The 19,618-nt window shown below is 36.7% G+C and overlaps 1 protein-coding gene across 2 annotated transcripts in view; it reads right to left on the minus strand.

Moving 5' to 3' along the window:
* Positions 1 to 19,618, minus strand: part of Tbc1d8-9 (TBC1 domain family member 8/9) — a 571,393-nt gene that overhangs the window by 34,965 nt on the left and 516,810 nt on the right. For both annotated transcript variants that reach the window (XM_090415485.1, XM_090415484.1), the window contains one exon: positions 1,783 to 1,874. In XM_090415485.1, the coding sequence (XP_090271611.1) occupies positions 1,783 to 1,874 (92 nt within the window). The remainder of the gene's footprint in view (positions 1 to 1,782; positions 1,875 to 19,618) is intronic.

Below are 19,618 nucleotides of genomic sequence, written 5' to 3' on the forward strand. Positions count from 1 at the left end.
TATTAGGGCAATTTATAACAATATTTATCACTATAACAAATTTATCCGCACTTCACACAAGTTTGACCTTGTGTGAAGTGCGAATCACGTGTGCACCGCTCGGCCCAGTCAGTGAAAAAATTCTTCCTAGGCCGCGCGGTGCACACATGATTCGCACTTAACAAATCTATTTAGCTGCATGAAATAGATAAAAAAATCATAAAATATGATTATTTTATGTTACTTTCAGCAAATTGTAAAATAAAAAGAAGTTGGCCCGGGGATCACAGAATTTTTTAACATTACAGCGGTCAGTCAACGTGTTAACTTATAGATCTGAAAGCTGGGTTAGAAATAAGTCTTGATCAAAGAATGGAGACCACAGATATGTCAGCTCTGAGAAAGAATAGTGGAGTGAACAGATGGCATCAACAGCAATATCACATTAAAAATGAGGATATTAAGAAAGAACTCAACATTGTTAGCATTCAGGAATGTGTCAGCAGAGCTAATCTCAGGAGGTATGGCCACTTAAACAGAATGTAAGAAGAAGGATAAGCTAAACAAGTCTTCTTTGCCAGGAGAGCAGGAAAATAACCAGAGGAAGATCAAGATGTAGGTGGATTGATATAGTAAAAAGTGCCTTAGAAAACAGATATACAGGGTGTTCGGGATATGACATATTTATAATTAATTATATTTTTCCGTAAGTTACATGTATTAACACACACTTCTCTTCATTTAAAAGTTTGGACCCTTCTTCATTCATATACAAGATGTCAGAAAGGATGGATAGCTGGAACCCACCTGAATCATGGAAGAGAATAACTTGTATCATGATGATTCGTGCCCGCCATCAAAATAAGGATATTACGACTGCTGCCCAATGCTCCCTGAATACAGTAAAAACAATCAGGCATGAACTAGAGACTTGCAATGGTGACTACGAGGATGTAGCAAGAAGAAAGATCCCTAGCAGACGATCTGATTGCGTTCGTACAGCAGAATTCCTCGCAAATCTGCAGGAACAGGTGTTGAAGAACCCTGGCATTGGAATTCGGGCTTTGTTCGTGGAGTTGCTAACTGTAGTCAAGCCCTGGATAACAAGGGTAGCCAATGGTAGGCCGTATGTATGGCAGCAGGATTCGGCCCCTTGCCACACCTCTGGGAAAAGTCAAAAATGGTTGTCTGAAAATTTCTACGACTTCACCAGTCCAAATGTTTGGCCTCCAAACTCCCCAGACCTTAACCCCATGGATTATTTTGTATGGGGCGCAGTTGAAAAAGACACCAATTGCACTTCCAGTAATACAAAAGCCCAGTTAATGGATAAAATTAAAACAGTTTTTGCGGCCCTTCCCAGGGAGACTGTAGCATCAGCTTGTTCGAGGTTCCGAAGCAGAATTGAAGCTGTGATCGATGCTAATGGTGGTTATTTTGAGTAAATCTTGTTGATAGTATTGTAATTAACTCTGCCTGTAATGTTTTTTTGTCAATTCATTAAATTTAATAGATACAAAGAAGATTTTCTTTTTCCTTACGAAACTGTCAAATTTATCCCGAACACCCTGTATATAAGATCTGATAATATTGGAATGCTGACAGATAACAGGCTAATCTGAAGGAAAATTATTGAGAGGAAGTTAGTAATGATGTAACTTTTCATATAGTGGTATCCTGAGATCCTGTATATCGTAAGATGATATATACCTTCCTCAAGGGTATATGTCAGGCATTTGATGATGATTTCATTTAGCAGGTGATGCTAAATAAAAGTTAATGATAAATAAAAAATTAAAATACCTGATTCATGTGAGGCAATGGCTTTGTTTCAACTTTACCACTGTTCTTATAAATACAACTTCTATAACATTCTGCTACAGCACTACTACCATCTGAAAATAAAATTCATTATTACCACAACAGAAGAGCAGAATTTAAAAGTATACATATCATTAATAAAATAAATAAAATGTTGTCATTTGTAAATTCTATACATATTATACATATGTATTCTATAAATAAATTGTATAAATATCACATAAAATATTTTATACATAACACTACATATTAAGAACTCACACATGTGTCCTCTACTACATTATTAAGCATAGCAATGCTTTATTGCATTATTAATACTAGTACTCATATCATCATCATCATCAAATTCTTGCTATGTACCTTTAAGGGGTGTACAGGATATGATAGTACTACATGAAAAATTTACATCATTACTAACTTCCTATCTACAATTTTCCTCCAAATCAGTCTGTTACTTGTCAAGACTCCAACATTACCAGATCTTATATTTCTATCGTCTAAGGCACTTTGTACCGTATCAATCCACCTATATCTTGGTCTTCCTCTGGGTCGTTTTCCCGCCAACCTGGCAGAGAACACTTGTTTTGCTAATCTTTCCTCTCCCATTCTATTTAAGTGACCATACCATCTGAGATTAGCTTTGCTAACGCATTCCTGGATGCTGACGGTTAGCATATCATTTTTAATATGATATGGCCATTGATGCCATCTGTTCACGCCACTAATCTTTCTCAGGACTCTCATATCTGTGGTCTCTAGTCTTTGGTCAAGTGTTTTACTTCTGACCCAGCTCTCAGATCCATAAGTTAAAATTGGTTTGAACACTGTCTTGTATACAGCTAATTTAGTGTTCCAACTAATTTCTCTCTCATTCCATATGAATTTATTCAATTGACTTCCTACCATACCAGCTTCGTTGATTCTATTGTCTATTTCCATATTTAATTTACCATCTTCACTAAAAATCGTGCCTAAGTAGCTGAAATGTTTTACTTGTTCCACAAGGTTCTCCATTCGCAATGCAGTTGATATTTTCAATGCTTCTGCCTATTTTCATTGTCTTTGTCTTTTTATTGCTGATCTTCATACCATATCTATTACAACAGTTATTCAATTTAGTCAGAGAATCATGCAGACTTGTAGCGGATTTATTTAGAAGTATAACATCGTCCACATAAAGCAAAGAGCTGACATTAAAATCTCCAATTTTGATATAATGTTTAATACCACTTTCCATCATAATGTGATCCATATAGATAATGAATAACAGAGGAGATAATGTACATCCTTGTCTCACACCAGATTTAACATTAAACTATCTTCTGTACTTCCTTTAATTCTAACTGCTGACTTACAACTCAAATAAAGACTAACTATTGCTTGATATAATGCCCCACTGACACCATATCACTGTAGTGTATTGAATAGCTTCTCTCTTGGCACCTTGTTATATATGCCTTTTCCAAATCGACAAAACTTAAATACAGATCTTTGTTATATTCCCATGATTTCTCCACAATTTGTCGTAAAGTGAAGATCTGATCCTGACAGCCTCTATTTGACCTGAATCCAGCTTGTTCTTCAACAAGCTTTTCTTCCACAATTCTTCTCAACTGTTTCTCAAGTATACTAGCATATATCTTACCAGGAACACTCAATAGGGATATACCTGTATAATTCTCACATTCAGTTTTATTTCCCTTTTTATATATAGGTACTATAAGAGCCCTACTCCAATCATTAGGAATTCATCCCTCCGTCCAGACCTTTTGAACTATGCAGTGCAGTCACTGTAAGACTTTTATACCACCATACTTCAGCATTTCTGGTCGAATATTCATCTACTCCTGCTGCCTTTCCACATTTCAAGCCTTTGATGGCTTTTTCTACTTCAAGTATGGATATGAATTCCTGACTGCATGCCTGGTCAAGTGTTTTTTTATCATTGTGCTGTCATCACTGCTTGTTTCATTTAGCAAATTTTCAAAGTAATTACTCCATACTTCAAGGATATCTTTTTCTCCCGTTTTCATTTCACCTTTATCATCTCTAACTCTTTTACAGCACTCTTTCCTCCATTCCTAAGCTTCTTCAACAACCTGCAGAATATGTTGCCACCTTCTTGATATTTATTTTCTATGTTCTTGCCAAAGTCCTCCCATGACTTTTGTTTAGCTAGTTTTACACAGTGTTTAGCATCCTTGCATTTGTCTCTGTATTCTCTAAGAGCAAAAGCTGACTTATTTGCCAGGAACTTTTGATATGATTTCTTTTTTTCCTTCACTGCCTCTTTAACTTACTGTATCCACCATGGAGTTCTGATTTTTCTATCCTTGCAGACAACCTCACCACATGCCTCTCTGGCTGAATCAATCAGGGTTTTCTTCAAGGCTTGCCACTGAATCTCCAAGGTTTGGTTCTTCCTGTTCTCAAACTCTTTCATTTTTGATTCAATAATCTTTGTGTATCTTAGTCTACAGTTCACATCTGAGAGCTGCTCAACTTTCATTTGCTTTAAAACTTTCTTACATGTCATTCTTTTCAATATGAAATTCAATTTTATCCTGCTCAAGACTAAATAGTGATCACTTTCAATTTCAAATCCTCTGTACACTCTGGTGTCCTGCACCAGGGAGAAAACATCACTATCAACAATAACATAGTCAATGAGACTTTTCTTATTCCTTGCCTCTTCTCTCCATGTGAATTTGTGCACATTTTTATGTTGGAACATGGTGTTAGTAATAACCAGTGCATGTCCTGAGCAGAAATCCAACAGATATTTGCCATTATTATTAGCTTTGCTCTTTTCTCCAAATTTTCCCAAAATATTTTTGCATGTCTGACAATCATTTCCTACTCTGCTATTTAGATACCCTACCAGGACCAACTTTTCTTTTCTTCATTGTGTCAGTTGCTTTTTCTAAAGCATCAAAAAATTCCTCTACTTCTACCTTAATAGAACCTTCTGTGGGACCATAGGCACAAATGAGTCTCGTTGTCCAGTTCCCCCATTCTGATATTTGCCCAAATCACTCTACTTTACACTGCCTGCAATTCAAGAAGATGAGCTTCGTATTTTGTGTTGAATACTATGGCTACCCCTTCTTTTCCTTGATTGTCATTGCTTGAATATAACATTTTGTATTTATTGCTCAGAAAGATCTCATCAGTTTTTGTCTATTTTGTTTCAGTCACCCCTATTATGTCGACCTGGTACTTATGTAATTCCTCTGCTAGCTCCATTTCTTTGCCATTCAGGCTTCTTATGTTGATAGTACCGATCTTTAACTCTGGTGATATTGAGTTGGGGTGTGTTTTTAGATTTGTTCCAGTAGCTGACTTTTCGCTGTTCGCCCTGGTTCCCTGGCGAAAACAACGGGGCCTTGTTTAACCAGGGCGACGCCCCAGCCGGCATGAAATTTTGTCATGTCATTCCATCATTTTTTATTTTGGTTTAACCAATAGGAATACAATTTGGTCAGCTAAATCCCAAATTGCCAGCCCATCCTCGTTCGTTCAGTATCCAGGTAGATACCCAACAGGGTGCACCACGAGAAGGTGAGGATTGGACATTAGGTTAGAAGCCCTAGTCGGTTCTCCACATTCCTTTAAAGCTTTGACTCTTAAGCACCCCGTACTCATATCAAAAAAATTGAAACCACATTATTTAGTAAAAATCAGTGATGAAAAGACCTATAGAATTGAATATATGAGGACAGATTAAGGGAATCTAGTATTCCAAGTTTGAAGAATAGAAAGTGAAGAAGAAATATGATAAATATAGAACTTAGAAATCTGCCCTCTCTTGATGAATCCTTGGAGTTCCTGGAAGAGCAAACATACATTGTTATTATTATCTAGGTATCTCAATGGAGTCTGAAGACATTGCATTACACTTCACACTAAGCTTTATACACAAATTTTCTAATATAATGAGATAGGTGGAGTAACCATAATTATAGAATCACATATATATCACAGTAAAAATTAATTTATTATACAGATATGTTGTCTTACATATTGCCAGACATTATCAGTATTAGCAGAGAACAAAAAAAAAAAGGAACTTCGATAAAAGAAACAATAGACCGAATGTGTTACATTCGAATCTCTCTCTCTATATATATATAGACGATGCAAAACTGGGAAGAGCAATGCAGAGTCATGCAGATGTTATGACCTTACAAGAGGACTTGAATAGATTGCAATGGGGAGGAAAGTGGAACTCTCTGTTCAATGTGCGAAGTGTAAGGTTATGAGATTTGGTAAGCAACAATGAGATAAAAAGTATACACTCTTTGTGGGAAAACTTTAAAGGAAGTAGACGAGATGGGAAAACTAGGAGTAATGGTGGACAAGGACCTGAAATTCATTGGCCACATTGCACAAGTTGGGAAGACATCACATCAGATAATGGCAGTGTTGTGGAGAACCCTGAAATGCAGAAATAAAGAGGTTATGATGCTGCTGTATAAGGCGTTGATCAGTCCTCATATGGATTATTGTGCAGATTCGGTTGCTAGGTTTTCATAGTGATGAGGATATGTTTGAAAGGGTCCAGAGAAGATTTCCCAAAGGTGGTCAGTGGTCTTTGGAATGTGGAGTATGAGAACAAATTGAGAGAATTTAAGTTACAAAGCCTCATGAATAGGAGGAAGGGGGGGGATATGATTGGACATATAAGGTAGTCATGGGTTGTTATCAGAATTCTCATAGAATGAGAAAGAGAGGGAGGGTAGTCTAGAGGCGATTGCTGGAAACTGTATAAGGAGGATGTGAACAGAGGAGTGAGGAGAGAGTTCTTTGAATGGAGAGTTGTTGGAGAGTGGAATTCATTGCTTGAACGTATTGTAAATGTAGATACAATGAATCAATTTAAAGCACAGCTGGATAAGCATTGTGTGCAATATTATGTACCTCCCAGATGAGTCTCTGACTCCATGGAAGTCAGATGTTAATAATAATAATAATATAGTCACGTGTTCATTGGTTAAAACTATTGGGCAGAAAATAAATTAAAATCAGATAATTAGCATAAAAAAAACCTTGAGAATACAAATTTACTTAATACATTTAAGGATGACAATTTACCACACTTTAGTAATAGTAAGGTAGACATCAGTATTTTCTCTTTCATTACTTCATGAGAGAATATAAGTTGCAAAGCCTTGTGAATAGGAGGAAGGGGGGGATATGATTGAGACATATAAGCTAGTCAACTTACATAACTTTATTACTAAGCTATTTTCAATCATAAAAGGGGTGATCGACGAGAGTCTAACAAAATCATGCTTTCCTGGTGTGAAAATTAATGATGTCAATGAGGCGATTAGAGTAAAAAGGGTAGGGTGAAAGAAATGATCATAGTGGCTGGAACAAATGATTTAAAAGGAGAAAAGTATCACATGAGAGAGGATGTGAAAGAATTACTCAAAGTAGAAAAAGAAAACAGTGAGAGAGTTAAGATGCTGAGTCTTTTGCCACAGTATAACAGAGCAGAGCTGAGGAGGAGGGCTAAAATAATGAATGACTCAATGTGTAGGTTATGCAGGAGTAGTGTGGAGTTAATTTGATGGGTGAAAGGGCTTTTACAAGAAGAATGGTTTGTATCTGAATGGATTTGGTGTTCAGAGACTGGAAAAAGTGCTACTGAATGAAGTGAAAATGGATGTGCAGAATCAGGGAAACTAGAGCTTTTGGGAGGGGGGGGGGTAAGCTGTTGAGTGGACATGCAGTTGAGTTGTATAATATGTGTAGAATGTGCATAATATGCCTAAGTTACCACCACTGGTAACAAACCGGAATGGGATAGTTGGTATAAAGTGTCAAGATAGTGGTGGACCAAAGGGGCTTTTGCACTTTATGTACACTAATGCCAGGAGCATTCAGAAAAAGCAGGAGGAAGATGATATAGTTAGTGGGAGAGAATGTGAATGGTATAATGCGTTCAGGGAGGATAGAGATAAAAGCATGAGGGGGGGAGTGTTATTGATGATAGCTGATGAACTCTACCCAAAGAGTGCAGAAGTTCAACTGCAGGCTAGTAAAAACAACACATTTGAGTCTGTCTGATGTGAGATTGAAGCCAGCAGAACAAAATATACAGTTGGATGCTGCTATAGACCAGAGGATGGAAAAGATGATGGAGTTAGTATGCATAGGCAAATAGACTCAATGAGTGGAGGACAGGCAATTATTATGGGGGAGGATGCGAAGGAAATGGAATTTATGCAGTTAATAATGGATAATTACCTGAGATAGCATGTGATGGAATATACTAGGGATTCAAAGGTGCTCAATCTAGTAATTGCATCTGAGAATTTGTCTATAACAAATATGACCATGTTGCCACCAACTGGTGAGAGAGTAATCATATGGTCTTGTTCTGGGAGGTGGCCAAATGTGTGGAATTTTCAGTTAAGGTGGGATACATGTGGAATTACAGGGCTGGTAAGAATGACAAGCTTAGGAGACTGCTTGGATTGGTGCCATAGTATGTAAAATTGCAAGGGCTGGACGTTGATAGTGCTTAGGAAGAGGTAAAGGAGTGTTTAAGAGAGGTAATGGTGGACTGCATACCTCAAGTCAGGAGAGTAAATCAAGTGGGAGTAAAATGAATAAATATCATCAAGCTGGAGCTGCAGATAAAGAAACAATTGTAGAGAGAATTTAAGGAGAAAGGTGACCTGCAGGCACATGAACAGTACAAGGCACAGGCCAGAAGGGTAACTAGTGTTTTAAGAAAGGCAAAAGCAGATTATGAAAGGAAGTCAGCAATGCAGGCTAAAGAAAATCCTAAACTGTTCTTTTAATATGATGCAAGTAAAAGAAAGAATGTTTATGGTAGAAAGATTTTAAGGAATGCTAATGGTAGGGAGTCACTGAATCAGTCAAAATAGTAGAATTACTAAGTGAATACTTTGCAAAAGTATATCATACAGGTGGTGCCATAGAATGTAAAATTGCAAGGGCTACAATTGTTTCTTTATTTGCAGCTCCAGCTTGATGATATTTATCCATTTTACTCCCACTTGGTTTACTCTCCTGACTTGGTGATATTGCAGGAATGAGAGAGATCAAAAGGTTTATACGGGAACTGAGGTAAACGAAATGGAGGTGCGAGACAGATAAAAGAGAATAGTGTGATAGGAAAGGTAGTATAAGTAGATGGCTGAAATTACTGTTAGTTGTATGAAATAAAGAAACAGAATGCCCGCCAAACCACATTAGCTTAATTCTTTTTTAGGAAGGAGAATAATAAATTTATATTCTGAATATGTTTTATTGTCTTTCAGTTTCATGGTTTTCCTTTAACTAGGCCCTAAGACTTACCCTAATTCTGTTATAAAAGAAAATTAAGGGTCAAAAAAGAAATTTGAGGAAGGAATTATCCTTTTCCCCCATAGGTTATTATATTTGATTAGTGCATTTCGATTAATGTGCCCATTTTAAAGAATGCATCACATGAATGTAATACAGGAATCAAGGGATTCCTGTATTACAGTTGAGTAAGAGTTAATCTTAAAATGCAAATGTTTGGCAGATTAATACAACCATACTTGTTAAGATTAGGAGAATGCTTCACAGCCATTTCTGACTTTAAAAATAATCTTTCTAACCTGTAATGACTTCTATATAGAACATTGGTTTTCTTCTATCTACACCCACATGAAGAGGTATCCAAAGCATGATCTGTCAGTCCCGACTTGCCATAATCATGGTAGTAAATGTACTTCTTATGTTCTCCAAATGCAGACATTAATAGATCTTCCTGTCTGTCCACAGTCAACTTCATACACTCCAGGATATCCAAGTGGATGGAGTTTGTGTTTAGGAGAGCAGATCATAGTTGCTAATTTGACATGTGGTTTGAAGGAAATATAATCCTTGACTACCACTCCTGAGATGCTGATTGATTAGTAATTTGCTAGCATAGTCTTGGAGTCTCCTTTATGGAGTGGAACTATCTGGGTCGATCCCAAGGGGTTCAACCCAGAGCTGATATTTAAATTACACAATGTGGTCAAAAGTCACTGTAAATTCCCTGGAGCCTTTTCGTAACACTCAAGCAGGTATACCATCAAATCCTATAGCTGTATTCACATCAAAGTTCTCTAATATCCTATGCACCTCCACAGATTATCTACCTCTATTTCTTTTTTTTTATTTTATTTCGTATCCAAACACAAGCAGTACAGTAGTAAGTGGTACAACATGATTTACCAATAAATTAGGATACATTATAATGAGATCAGCTTAGATTTGGTAGGTGAATTATACAGGGAATAATAATTAAATATGCAAAAAGGAAACTATACATAACTTATATACAATAAACATGGTCAGATGTTCCTCCAGTATCTTGCACAATCAACTGCTCTTTCTGTACAGGATATAAGGTCCTCTTTTGCACAAGGCGATGGAAGAAAGGGACAAGAAAGAAGGTGTTCCATGGACTGGGTTGTCCCACACTCCCAAATGTCTGGGCCAGTGAGGTAACCTCATTTGATGAGGTTTTGTTTGCAGCGTCCTGTCGTCCGGAGTCTGTTTAGGCTTTTCCAAGTATTCCAGTCCAAGTGGGCACCACGTGGAAGATGATCGGCTGTTGGAATACCAGTATTATTTTCAGGATATCAAGCCATGTTGAAGTCTTGTCTCTGGGAGGTTTTTAGGTGGTTTCAACAGTTGTCAGGAAGCTATATCGGGATCTTAGTCTTTGGGGCACTGCGGTCTGGCTGAATAGTGGGTGGCGTTCATCATTCATTTGTCTGCTTCTTTCATCAGCTGAGAATGCAGATCTTCGAATTGAAGGGGTGCAATACCAGCCAAAGTATACAGGTCTTTTAGTGGTGTTGGTTTCAGGCATCCTGTAATTAAGCAGCAGCTTTCATTCAATGCTGGATCAAGTTTTTCAGCATGGCAGGATCTGGACCATACTGGGCAGGGATATTCAGCAGAAGAATAGCAAAGGGCCAAGGCAGAAGATCTCAGTGTGCTAGGGTCTGTACCCCCATTTGGAAGAGGTAAGCTTTCTTAGTATGTTGTTTCTTGCATTCACTTTTGCCTTTGTTTTTTCTATGTGGGTTTTATATGAGAGGGTGCGATCGAGAGTCACACCGAGATAGACTGGTTTCCAGGAATGTTCTATATTAGAGCTTTCCCAAGAAATCTGTAGCTTCCTGTTGGCTTCCTTATTGCCAAGGTGGAAAAGGCCAGTCTGGGTTTTCAAGGGGTTTGGTTTTAGTTGATTGCTGGTATAGTATGTGGTTAGACTATTTAAGGCAAGTGATTGAGTAGTTTCAATGGACTTGAAATTTTCTGACTGAGTTGCTATGGCAAGGTCATCAGCATAGATAAAATTTCTGGTTCCTGGAAAGATGGGGAGATCATTGACGTAGATGTTGAAAAGTAATGGTGATAACACACTTCCCTGGGGGAGGCCATTTTTTTTGGTGGTGCCAGCGCCTCTTCCTACCCCCAAGGTCCACGCTGCAGTTAGGTCTACAAAGACTACTCCTGTGGCTAGTTTTTGCTCATAACCATTTTTTATATATTGAGAGAGGTTGAGAATTTGTGGTGTGCAGGATTGCCTGGTCTAAAGCCAGCTTGCTCAGCAATAACATGGGGTTCGATTAGGGGTTGTAGCCTATTCAAAATTAATCGTTCATGGAGTTTAAAGAGGTTGCTGAGTAGTGATATAGGTCTGTAATTTTTTGCTTCAGTTGTGGTTTTCCCTGGTCTTATTTCCATATAAGACCTTGCCTCTCTTGTTACTGCAATCTTTCTATATTGGTCACTTTTTTGGCCTGTATTTTCTACTGCTCATATGCCCTGCTACTTTCTTTTCTATCTGAATTCCCTTCAAAAATTTTTATTTTTTTTGTACACCACCTCCCATGCACTATCAACATCCAATCCTTGTAGATTCTCATGCCATGGCATTGCTCCGAGCAATCTCCTGTTTGTTATCAGCACTGTAATTCCACATATATCCCCTCATAACTAAAAATTTCATACATTTAGTCACCTCCCAGGTTAAGAAAGGCCACATGTTCACTCTCAACAATGGGCAGCAATGTGGAAAATCTTGATTATAGACAAATCCTATGATGTAATTACTTGATCTAGTACTCTCAACCGTCACATGCTGCGTCAGGTAATTATTTCTTAGTAATTGCATAAATTCCATTTCCTTCCTTCCAATCTATGTTCCCATAGTTGATGTCCTGTTTGCCTCTATCTCACATCAGATGGCTTAATATGCACTATTTTCAATGACCTCAAGTTGAACTCCTACTCTCTTTGGTTGCAGTTCATTAGCCATTATCAACAACACATCGTCACCAATTCTTTTTTCTTTCTTTTCTATCCTCCCTCAAATTACCATACCCACTTTTCAGAATCAGCAGCAGATTTAAAAAACCAGACTAAGCTAAATAAATATGGTTATATTAAACTTCCCAAATTATAGAAGCTTTAATTCTTAGGCCTAATGCCCAACTGCACTTACAGGGTGCCCCTAATAGTAATTTAGGCTCAAAATAGTCTAATTTCTTCCACTTATTGTTGTGTGTTATAACAATTTTAATAAAGTATTCCTGAAGACGTCTCACTGACAGAGACAAAATATCAGAACGATTAAACCTATTTTCAATTATTTCTCTACACTATATTTCTTCTATTAAATTTAATTATAAGTGTAAACCAACAATTAAGCCTAAATACATATAAACCTACCAAATATACTGTGAGATGTTGCTACAGATGGTGCTTCATTTTCTGGGGATGAAGAAATGCATTGCCAAATTACTCTGATAGTACTACATGAGTAATTACGAGGGTTGTTTGAAAGGTTTGGTAAAAAAATAAGTTAAACACTTTTTTTTGGAAAAAATCACCTTTATTTCCCAACATAGTCTCCATCGAGGTCCACACATTTGGTCCGGCAAGTTTCCTTTTTTCACCCCATCTAAAAAATAGGATTCGTCAAATTGTGCAAAATAGTCATTGACAGCCTTGATGACATCCTCGTTTGAAGAACATTTTTTCCCACGAGCAAAATTTTTAAGTTTGGAAGCAAGAAGAAGTCACACGGGGCCAAGTTCGGAGAATACGGTGGATCTGGAACCAATTCAAACCTCAATTCATGCAATTTTGCCATTGCGACAGCCGATGTGTGGGATGGTGCATTGTCTTGATGAAAGAGCACTTTTTTGTGCAATCTTGGCTGTTTTTTCTTCAGTTCCTCTTTTAAATGGTCCAACAGTGATGCATAATAGACTTCTATTATTCTTATCCTTTTCCAAATAGTCTATCATGATAATTCCTTGGGAATTCCAAAAAAATAGTGGCCATCACCTTCCCAGCTGATAAAATGGTCTTCGCTTTTATCGGTGCTCTTTCACTGGCATTGTCCGCTGTTTTGACTGCTGCTTGGACTCAGGTGTGTAGTGGTGGACCAAATTTCATCGACAGTCACGAATCGATGCAAAAAAATCCTGAAAAATTGCGATTAAACATCGCCAAACACTGCATTAAAATGTCTTTTTGAATGCGTTTTTGATCGACAGTCAGCAATCCCAGCACCCATCGCACACACAGCTTTTTTCACGTGCAATTTTTTGTGCAGGATATTATACACCCGTTCAGTTGAGATGTCTGCAATCTCAAGCAGTTTCTCTCATCAATCTTCCATAACGATACCATGGATTTTGTCAATCATTTCCTTTGTAGTGACCTTAGTCGGGTGTCTGGAGTGCACTTCATCTTTGATGAACTTATGACCACACTTAAACTCATTTATCCCAAAATAAATAGTCTTTAATGCTGGTGCAGAGTCCCCATGAACTGCATCTAACTCGATTTTGATCTGCACAGCTGTCCACTTCTTCAAATAAAAGTGTTTTATCACTGCACGAAACTCGTTTTTTCTCCATTTTTATGAAAAATGCAAACATGGTCATTTTAAATGTTTGCCAGACAAGAATTACGTGTTGCACATGGCTAAAATTTTGCCAGGGGTCATGAAAAAGATGATACGTGCTAACATTGGTATGAACGAACTAATTGTGTCACTGTCTATTGGAAATTTACCAAACTTTTCAAACAGCCTTCGTATTATGGATGACTAAAATTATCTAAATGTTAACTGAGTAGTAGAAAGAGAAAACTAATGATAAGAACAAAGGAAAATTTAATGAGTCATTGAAAACTTTCTGAAGCAGCACGTGAAAGAAACAAATCAAAAGCAAAGAGTATGAAATTTGATCATAGCATCAGAATGTGTCAGTTAAGAATGTGACTGTTTTGCCACCAGATGTTGATTGTGACATACCGACTTGGGAAGTAGCCAACTATATGGATGTTCCAATCATGACAGATTATATGTTGAACTACAAATCTGAAAATTATGCAAAATTCAGAATACCATCTTTGGTTCCATGTATCAGTTACTGAAGGAAAAAGGATATCAGCAAACCATTGGAAACTCTGAAAAGATGCTTAAATGTTGTGTTATTCCTACAATTAAAAAAAAAAAAATTAGGATGGTAGTGAAATAGATGTCCAATCTTATACTATATACTAATACCATATGGAAACTAAGTTGGAGTATGAAAATAAATTGGCTTCACAAGCGGCAACCCAAAACAATTTTATCGGTATGCTAGTAAAAGAAATAATGAATGTAGAAAAATAACTTTATTGAATGCAGCAGACAGTGCCCATGCATCAGAAGCAGATGTGATAGTCCAAATAACAAGTGCTGACTTCACCTATGTCTATCAGGTTGGTGTATGTAACATAGTCACAGTGCTACCCCTAAATTGGAAGAAGAGACAGAAGTGCATGAAAAGCATTTTCTAGAGTGCTGAATAAAATGGATAAAAATTTGGCAATAGAGAGGCAGGATATCAGCACATACTTAAGGAATGGTTAGTAGAACTGGCTGTGTCCTTGTAATATTTGTAATTTGAGTCTCAGGTCAGGAATGATCCCACAGGAATGAAAAGAATGCATAATAATCCCATTGCACAAGATTGGTGCAAAGACTGGTGTGTCTAACTCTGGAGTGATTGTGAAGTAACTATCATTTTTTCCGGAAATGACAATGTATACTAAATATTAATTATAAAAAATTTGAATTAATATTTTCTTATATTTTAGCAATCTTACACTGCCATCATCATGGATTACAAAAAAACAATATGCGCATGCAGGCACTAACACTGGGAAAATGAGGCAGAAGAAATAGAACTAAAGTCTCCCCCCCCAGTGGGATGAATTGGGTAGTATTGATTGTTGAGCTGAAGATTTCAGGATGCATGCTTCCCAATTTCAAGCAGTTTCATGCACCCAAATTTGTTGAGGTTTGGAAAGTTTTTCAGAGCTGAGGCAGATTCACTCACATAGTTCAGAAATGGGCGGATAAACGAGTACAGTAAAACCCCTTTTTTACACTTTTCAGGGGACTGATGGAAAAAAGTGTAAATAGCAGGAAATGTAAAAAAACATTTTAAAAAAAGGCTAAAAGATGACTTACTGCTAGTATGTGAGTCTACATACTAGATTACAAAATTTAATAACTGAAAATAAATGAATTAATGAAATAAATGAAAAAAACTTTAATCGTTGATTGTTTTTGCTTTTCGTTTTTTTTTGACATAGTGCTAGATTGCTTTACATTGAGTACAATGCTTGACCTGTTTTTTTTTACTATCGTGTTCACAGTGGACACGGAGAGTCCAAGATCTTTTGCTAAATGCACACGTGTTCCGGCATGCCAATCTACACATCGCAGAATTGTCATCTTTTCTTCTTCCGAAATACATTTTCTGTCTTTTTTCTCCATGTTACTAATATGGATCATCCACCACCGCAACTTGAAAGCAATTCTCACATGCTAAATTACGTAGCAGAAATTCTGCAATATCAATTCGTACTGTGATTGAAAAATCATGGTATCGCTCATCACTACATTACTGCTGCAAGTGTGAAAGTCACCATGATGGCGGAAACGAAACTACAGCTGAAAGCAACGTCATCTGGGAGCAGAAATGTGTAGATTTCCACAGAAATCGATCCGGAAATCAGTATTGCCACCCGAGAAAAAAACATATCGTAATGATACAAAATTAATAATGGAAAACTCACGTACAAAGATTATTTAATAGTATAATTTTTGCTTGTGTGTTACAGGCATCTTCAGTACATATTAAACTCAAATTAAACAATAACTAACAATTCCAAAAAGTGCCACCTAAGTACTATCTCCCATAAAGGGGATAGACGTAAGCTGCCGGATCTGTTTAAGTTAGGAGAATGAAGTGGAGTTTCACATGTTTCTTTATAAAGGCATTTCACGAGGAACTGACTTTTGTGAAGAACTCTTGTCTTTCTCCAATGAACTCTATGTCTAGTGAAGATGGCATGTTCTGCAAGTCCAGACTTTTCAGGTTTTAAAGTATTCAATATAAGATTGGTGCTATCTTCTAGCCAAATAGAGGCAGATCTTCCTGTTTGTCCGAAATAAGATAATCCGCAAGAGCATGGAATCTGGTGTACACCTGGATAATTAAGATGTGGAAGCTTGTCCTTAGGAGAAGTGAGAAAGGTGGAGATTTTTCTAAATGGTCGAAAGGCAACAAAAATATTCAGTGGTTTTAAAACTTTTGCTATACGTTCACTAATACCTTATACATAAGGGAGAGGAATGCGCATTATTTCTTCTGTATTTGAAGAGAAGACATATTAAAACTACTCAAAGCTCTTTTAATGAAGCTATTCTTATAACCATTAGATAGAAAGGAAGAAATTATATATTACAATTCTTTTTGTAAAAGATCGTCTGAAAAACAAAAGGAGTGGGCCCGATGAACCAGTGTTTTAATAGTTCCTGCCATTTGACTGGGATGGTGATGAGATTCAGCACAGATATAATGGCCTGTATGAGTCTTCTTTCTATAGACTGAGAAATGTAGGTTACCATCTGGTTGGCAAAGAATTAGAAGATCTAAAAAGTCTAACTGCTTATTTGATTCTACTTCTAGGGTAAACTGGATCCTAGGATGAAGTGCATCAGAAGAGTCATTCCATACAGCAAAAATGTCATCGACATATCTGAACCAATGAGTAGGTCTGGGAGAAATGTTGTCAAAGATATGTTGTTCAAAATGTTCCATAAAGAAATTGGAGATAGCAGGAGAAATAGGGTTGCCCATTGCTGTTCCTTCAATTTGTTGATACAACTTATTTTTAAAGGAAAAATAACCAGAATGTATTACAAAATCAAATAATTTTACAATGTCTGAAGGAAATTCCTGTTGCAGTAATTCAATGCTTTCAGAAAGAGGCACATTTGTAAATAAAGAAACAACATGTAAACTAATCATGATATCAGAAACGTCCAAATGAAGATCTGAAATTTTATTTTTGAAATCCGAAGTATTTTTTATACAAGTATCAGTTCTTCTAGTTGAAGAGGAGAGTAAATTTGATAAAAATTTTGAGATTTTGTAAGTGGGGCAACCTATACACAATCTACGACTGGTCTTAACAGAATGCCTGGTTTATGAACTTTCGGAAGACCATACAATCTAGGCGGACAACCAAAGAAGGTTTTAAGTTTTTTCTTTTGATCTTCATTCCATGTAGATACATTATCTATAAGAGAATTAAGTCTCTTCGATTGACTCTGGGTAGGATCCGATTTAAGAGGCCTATAAGTTGAACAGTCACGAAGTAATAGAGACATTTTTCTCTCTTATTCCTTCCTATCTTGAATCACTACAGCCTTCCCCTTGTCAGCTTTCGTAATAATTAAATTATTGTTATTTTTCAGTGATTTCAATGCTTTAAACTCAGGTAAGAAAGATTAGGACGAAGAGGCTAGGCATTAAAAAGAATTTTCGCACATTCAAAACGTAACCTGTTGGCTGTTTTTTTGGATAATGATTGAATACCTTTGTCTATGTTATGAAAAAAAATCCATACGTGGCACCTTATTCGGCGAAATCATGTCCTTTTGATAAAACAAAATGTTCACAGTCTGTTAGTGGATGTCCGGAAACATTTATAACTACTAGATATATGAAGAGCCAAAGGCTTCAATTCGGTGACATATGATTGTTTAAGTTAAGGGATATTACATCCCATATCGTTTCTTAGCCAAATAAGAAACTCAAAGAGTTTCATGCCAAATATAGTAGAAACTATATAAAGTTCGGCGATTCCAAGCATAAGCAAATACCTGGATACTGCAGCAACTGACCCTAAAGGTAGTGCAAGCTGAGGCAACTCATGTCTAAGGTGGAGCAAGCTCCAATCACTATTCTTGATATTTACCCATAAGTAGGTAGACCTAGTTAATATCAAGTTTGTAGCGAACAGAACTTACAACCCTTCTATGAGTATTGCCGAGAGGTGTCCTAATAAATTATTAGATATATGAAGAGCCAAAGGCTTCAATTCGGCTTGATATTAACTAGGTCTACCTACTCATTGATGAGACCTTAATAAAGGTCGAAACCAGAACAGAAATACAGCTCCTAGGAGCTAAGTTCACATTATGGGTAAATATCAAGAATAGTGATCGGAGCTTGCTCCACCTTAGACATGAGTTGCACTACCTTTAGGGTCAGTTGCTGCAGTATCCAGGTATTTGCTTACGCTGGGAATCGCCGAACTTTATATAGTTTCTACTATATTCAGCATGAAACTCTTTGAGTTTCTTATTTGGCTAAGAAATGATATGGGATGTAATATCCCTTAACTTAAACAAATTTATAACTACTTTATCTATATCAATTGATACAGATGAACATATAGCAAAAGTTTTAAAACCACTGAATATTTTTGTTGCATTTCGACCGTTTAGAAAAATCTCCACCTTTCTAGACTCTATTCGGCTAGAAGAACACCAATCTTATATTGAATACTTTAAACCTGAAAAGTCTGGACTTGCAGAACATGCCATCTTCACTAGACATAGAGTTCATTGGAGAAAGACAAGAGTTCTTCACAAAAGTCGGTTCCTCATGGAACGCCTTTATAAAGAAACATGTGAAACTCTATTTCATTCTCCTAACTTAAACAGATCCAACAGCTTATGTCTATCCCCTTTATGGGAGATAGCACTTTACAAATCAGCTAATCTTTCCTAACTTTTTATTGTATAATTTTTTTTTTTTTTTTTTTTTAGGAAATTTATTGACCTTTTTAGTTATCTTACACCAGCTACTTAGGTGGCGCTTTTTGGAATTGTCAGTTATTGTTTAATTTGAGCTTAATATGTACTGAAGATGCCTGTGATGCACAGGCGAAAATTATACTATTAAATAATCTTTGTACATGAGTTTTCCGTTATTAATTTTGTATCGATATGTCTACTCATGGTATACCTCTTTTAAAACTAATATATTGTAAGAATAGCCTTAAGACGGGACCAACGGAAAATGACGTAAATTGCAGGAACGTAAAAACGGGGTTTTACTGTATTACGTTTTGAGGAGCAGCATGGGTTTACTAAAGGGAGTGTCATGTGTGAGCAATTTGCTCATGTATATTGGTAATACATTCATGATTAATGATATTGTGAAGGGCTTGGCAGGATGTCTTCAATTGTTTGCTGATGATGAGGCAATCAGACATGCTATTGATATACATTTACAAGGTGATTTCAATAGGCTGGAAGTGTAGGCAAACAACAATGGCTCTCAATTTAATATCAGTAACTGTAAAGTTATGCACTTTGGTGTGATGATTCTTCCAATGGCATATCATATTAGTGGAATTATGCTTGGAGTAACTGATGAGGTTA

Source organism: Typopeltis vanoorti, chromosome 3 (assembly GCF_054136105.1).
Source record: "Typopeltis vanoorti isolate ZY-2024b chromosome 3, IOZ_Tvanoo_1.0, whole genome shotgun sequence".
In the NCBI taxonomy this organism is placed as follows: Eukaryota; Metazoa; Arthropoda; class Arachnida; order Uropygi; family Thelyphonidae; genus Typopeltis; species Typopeltis vanoorti.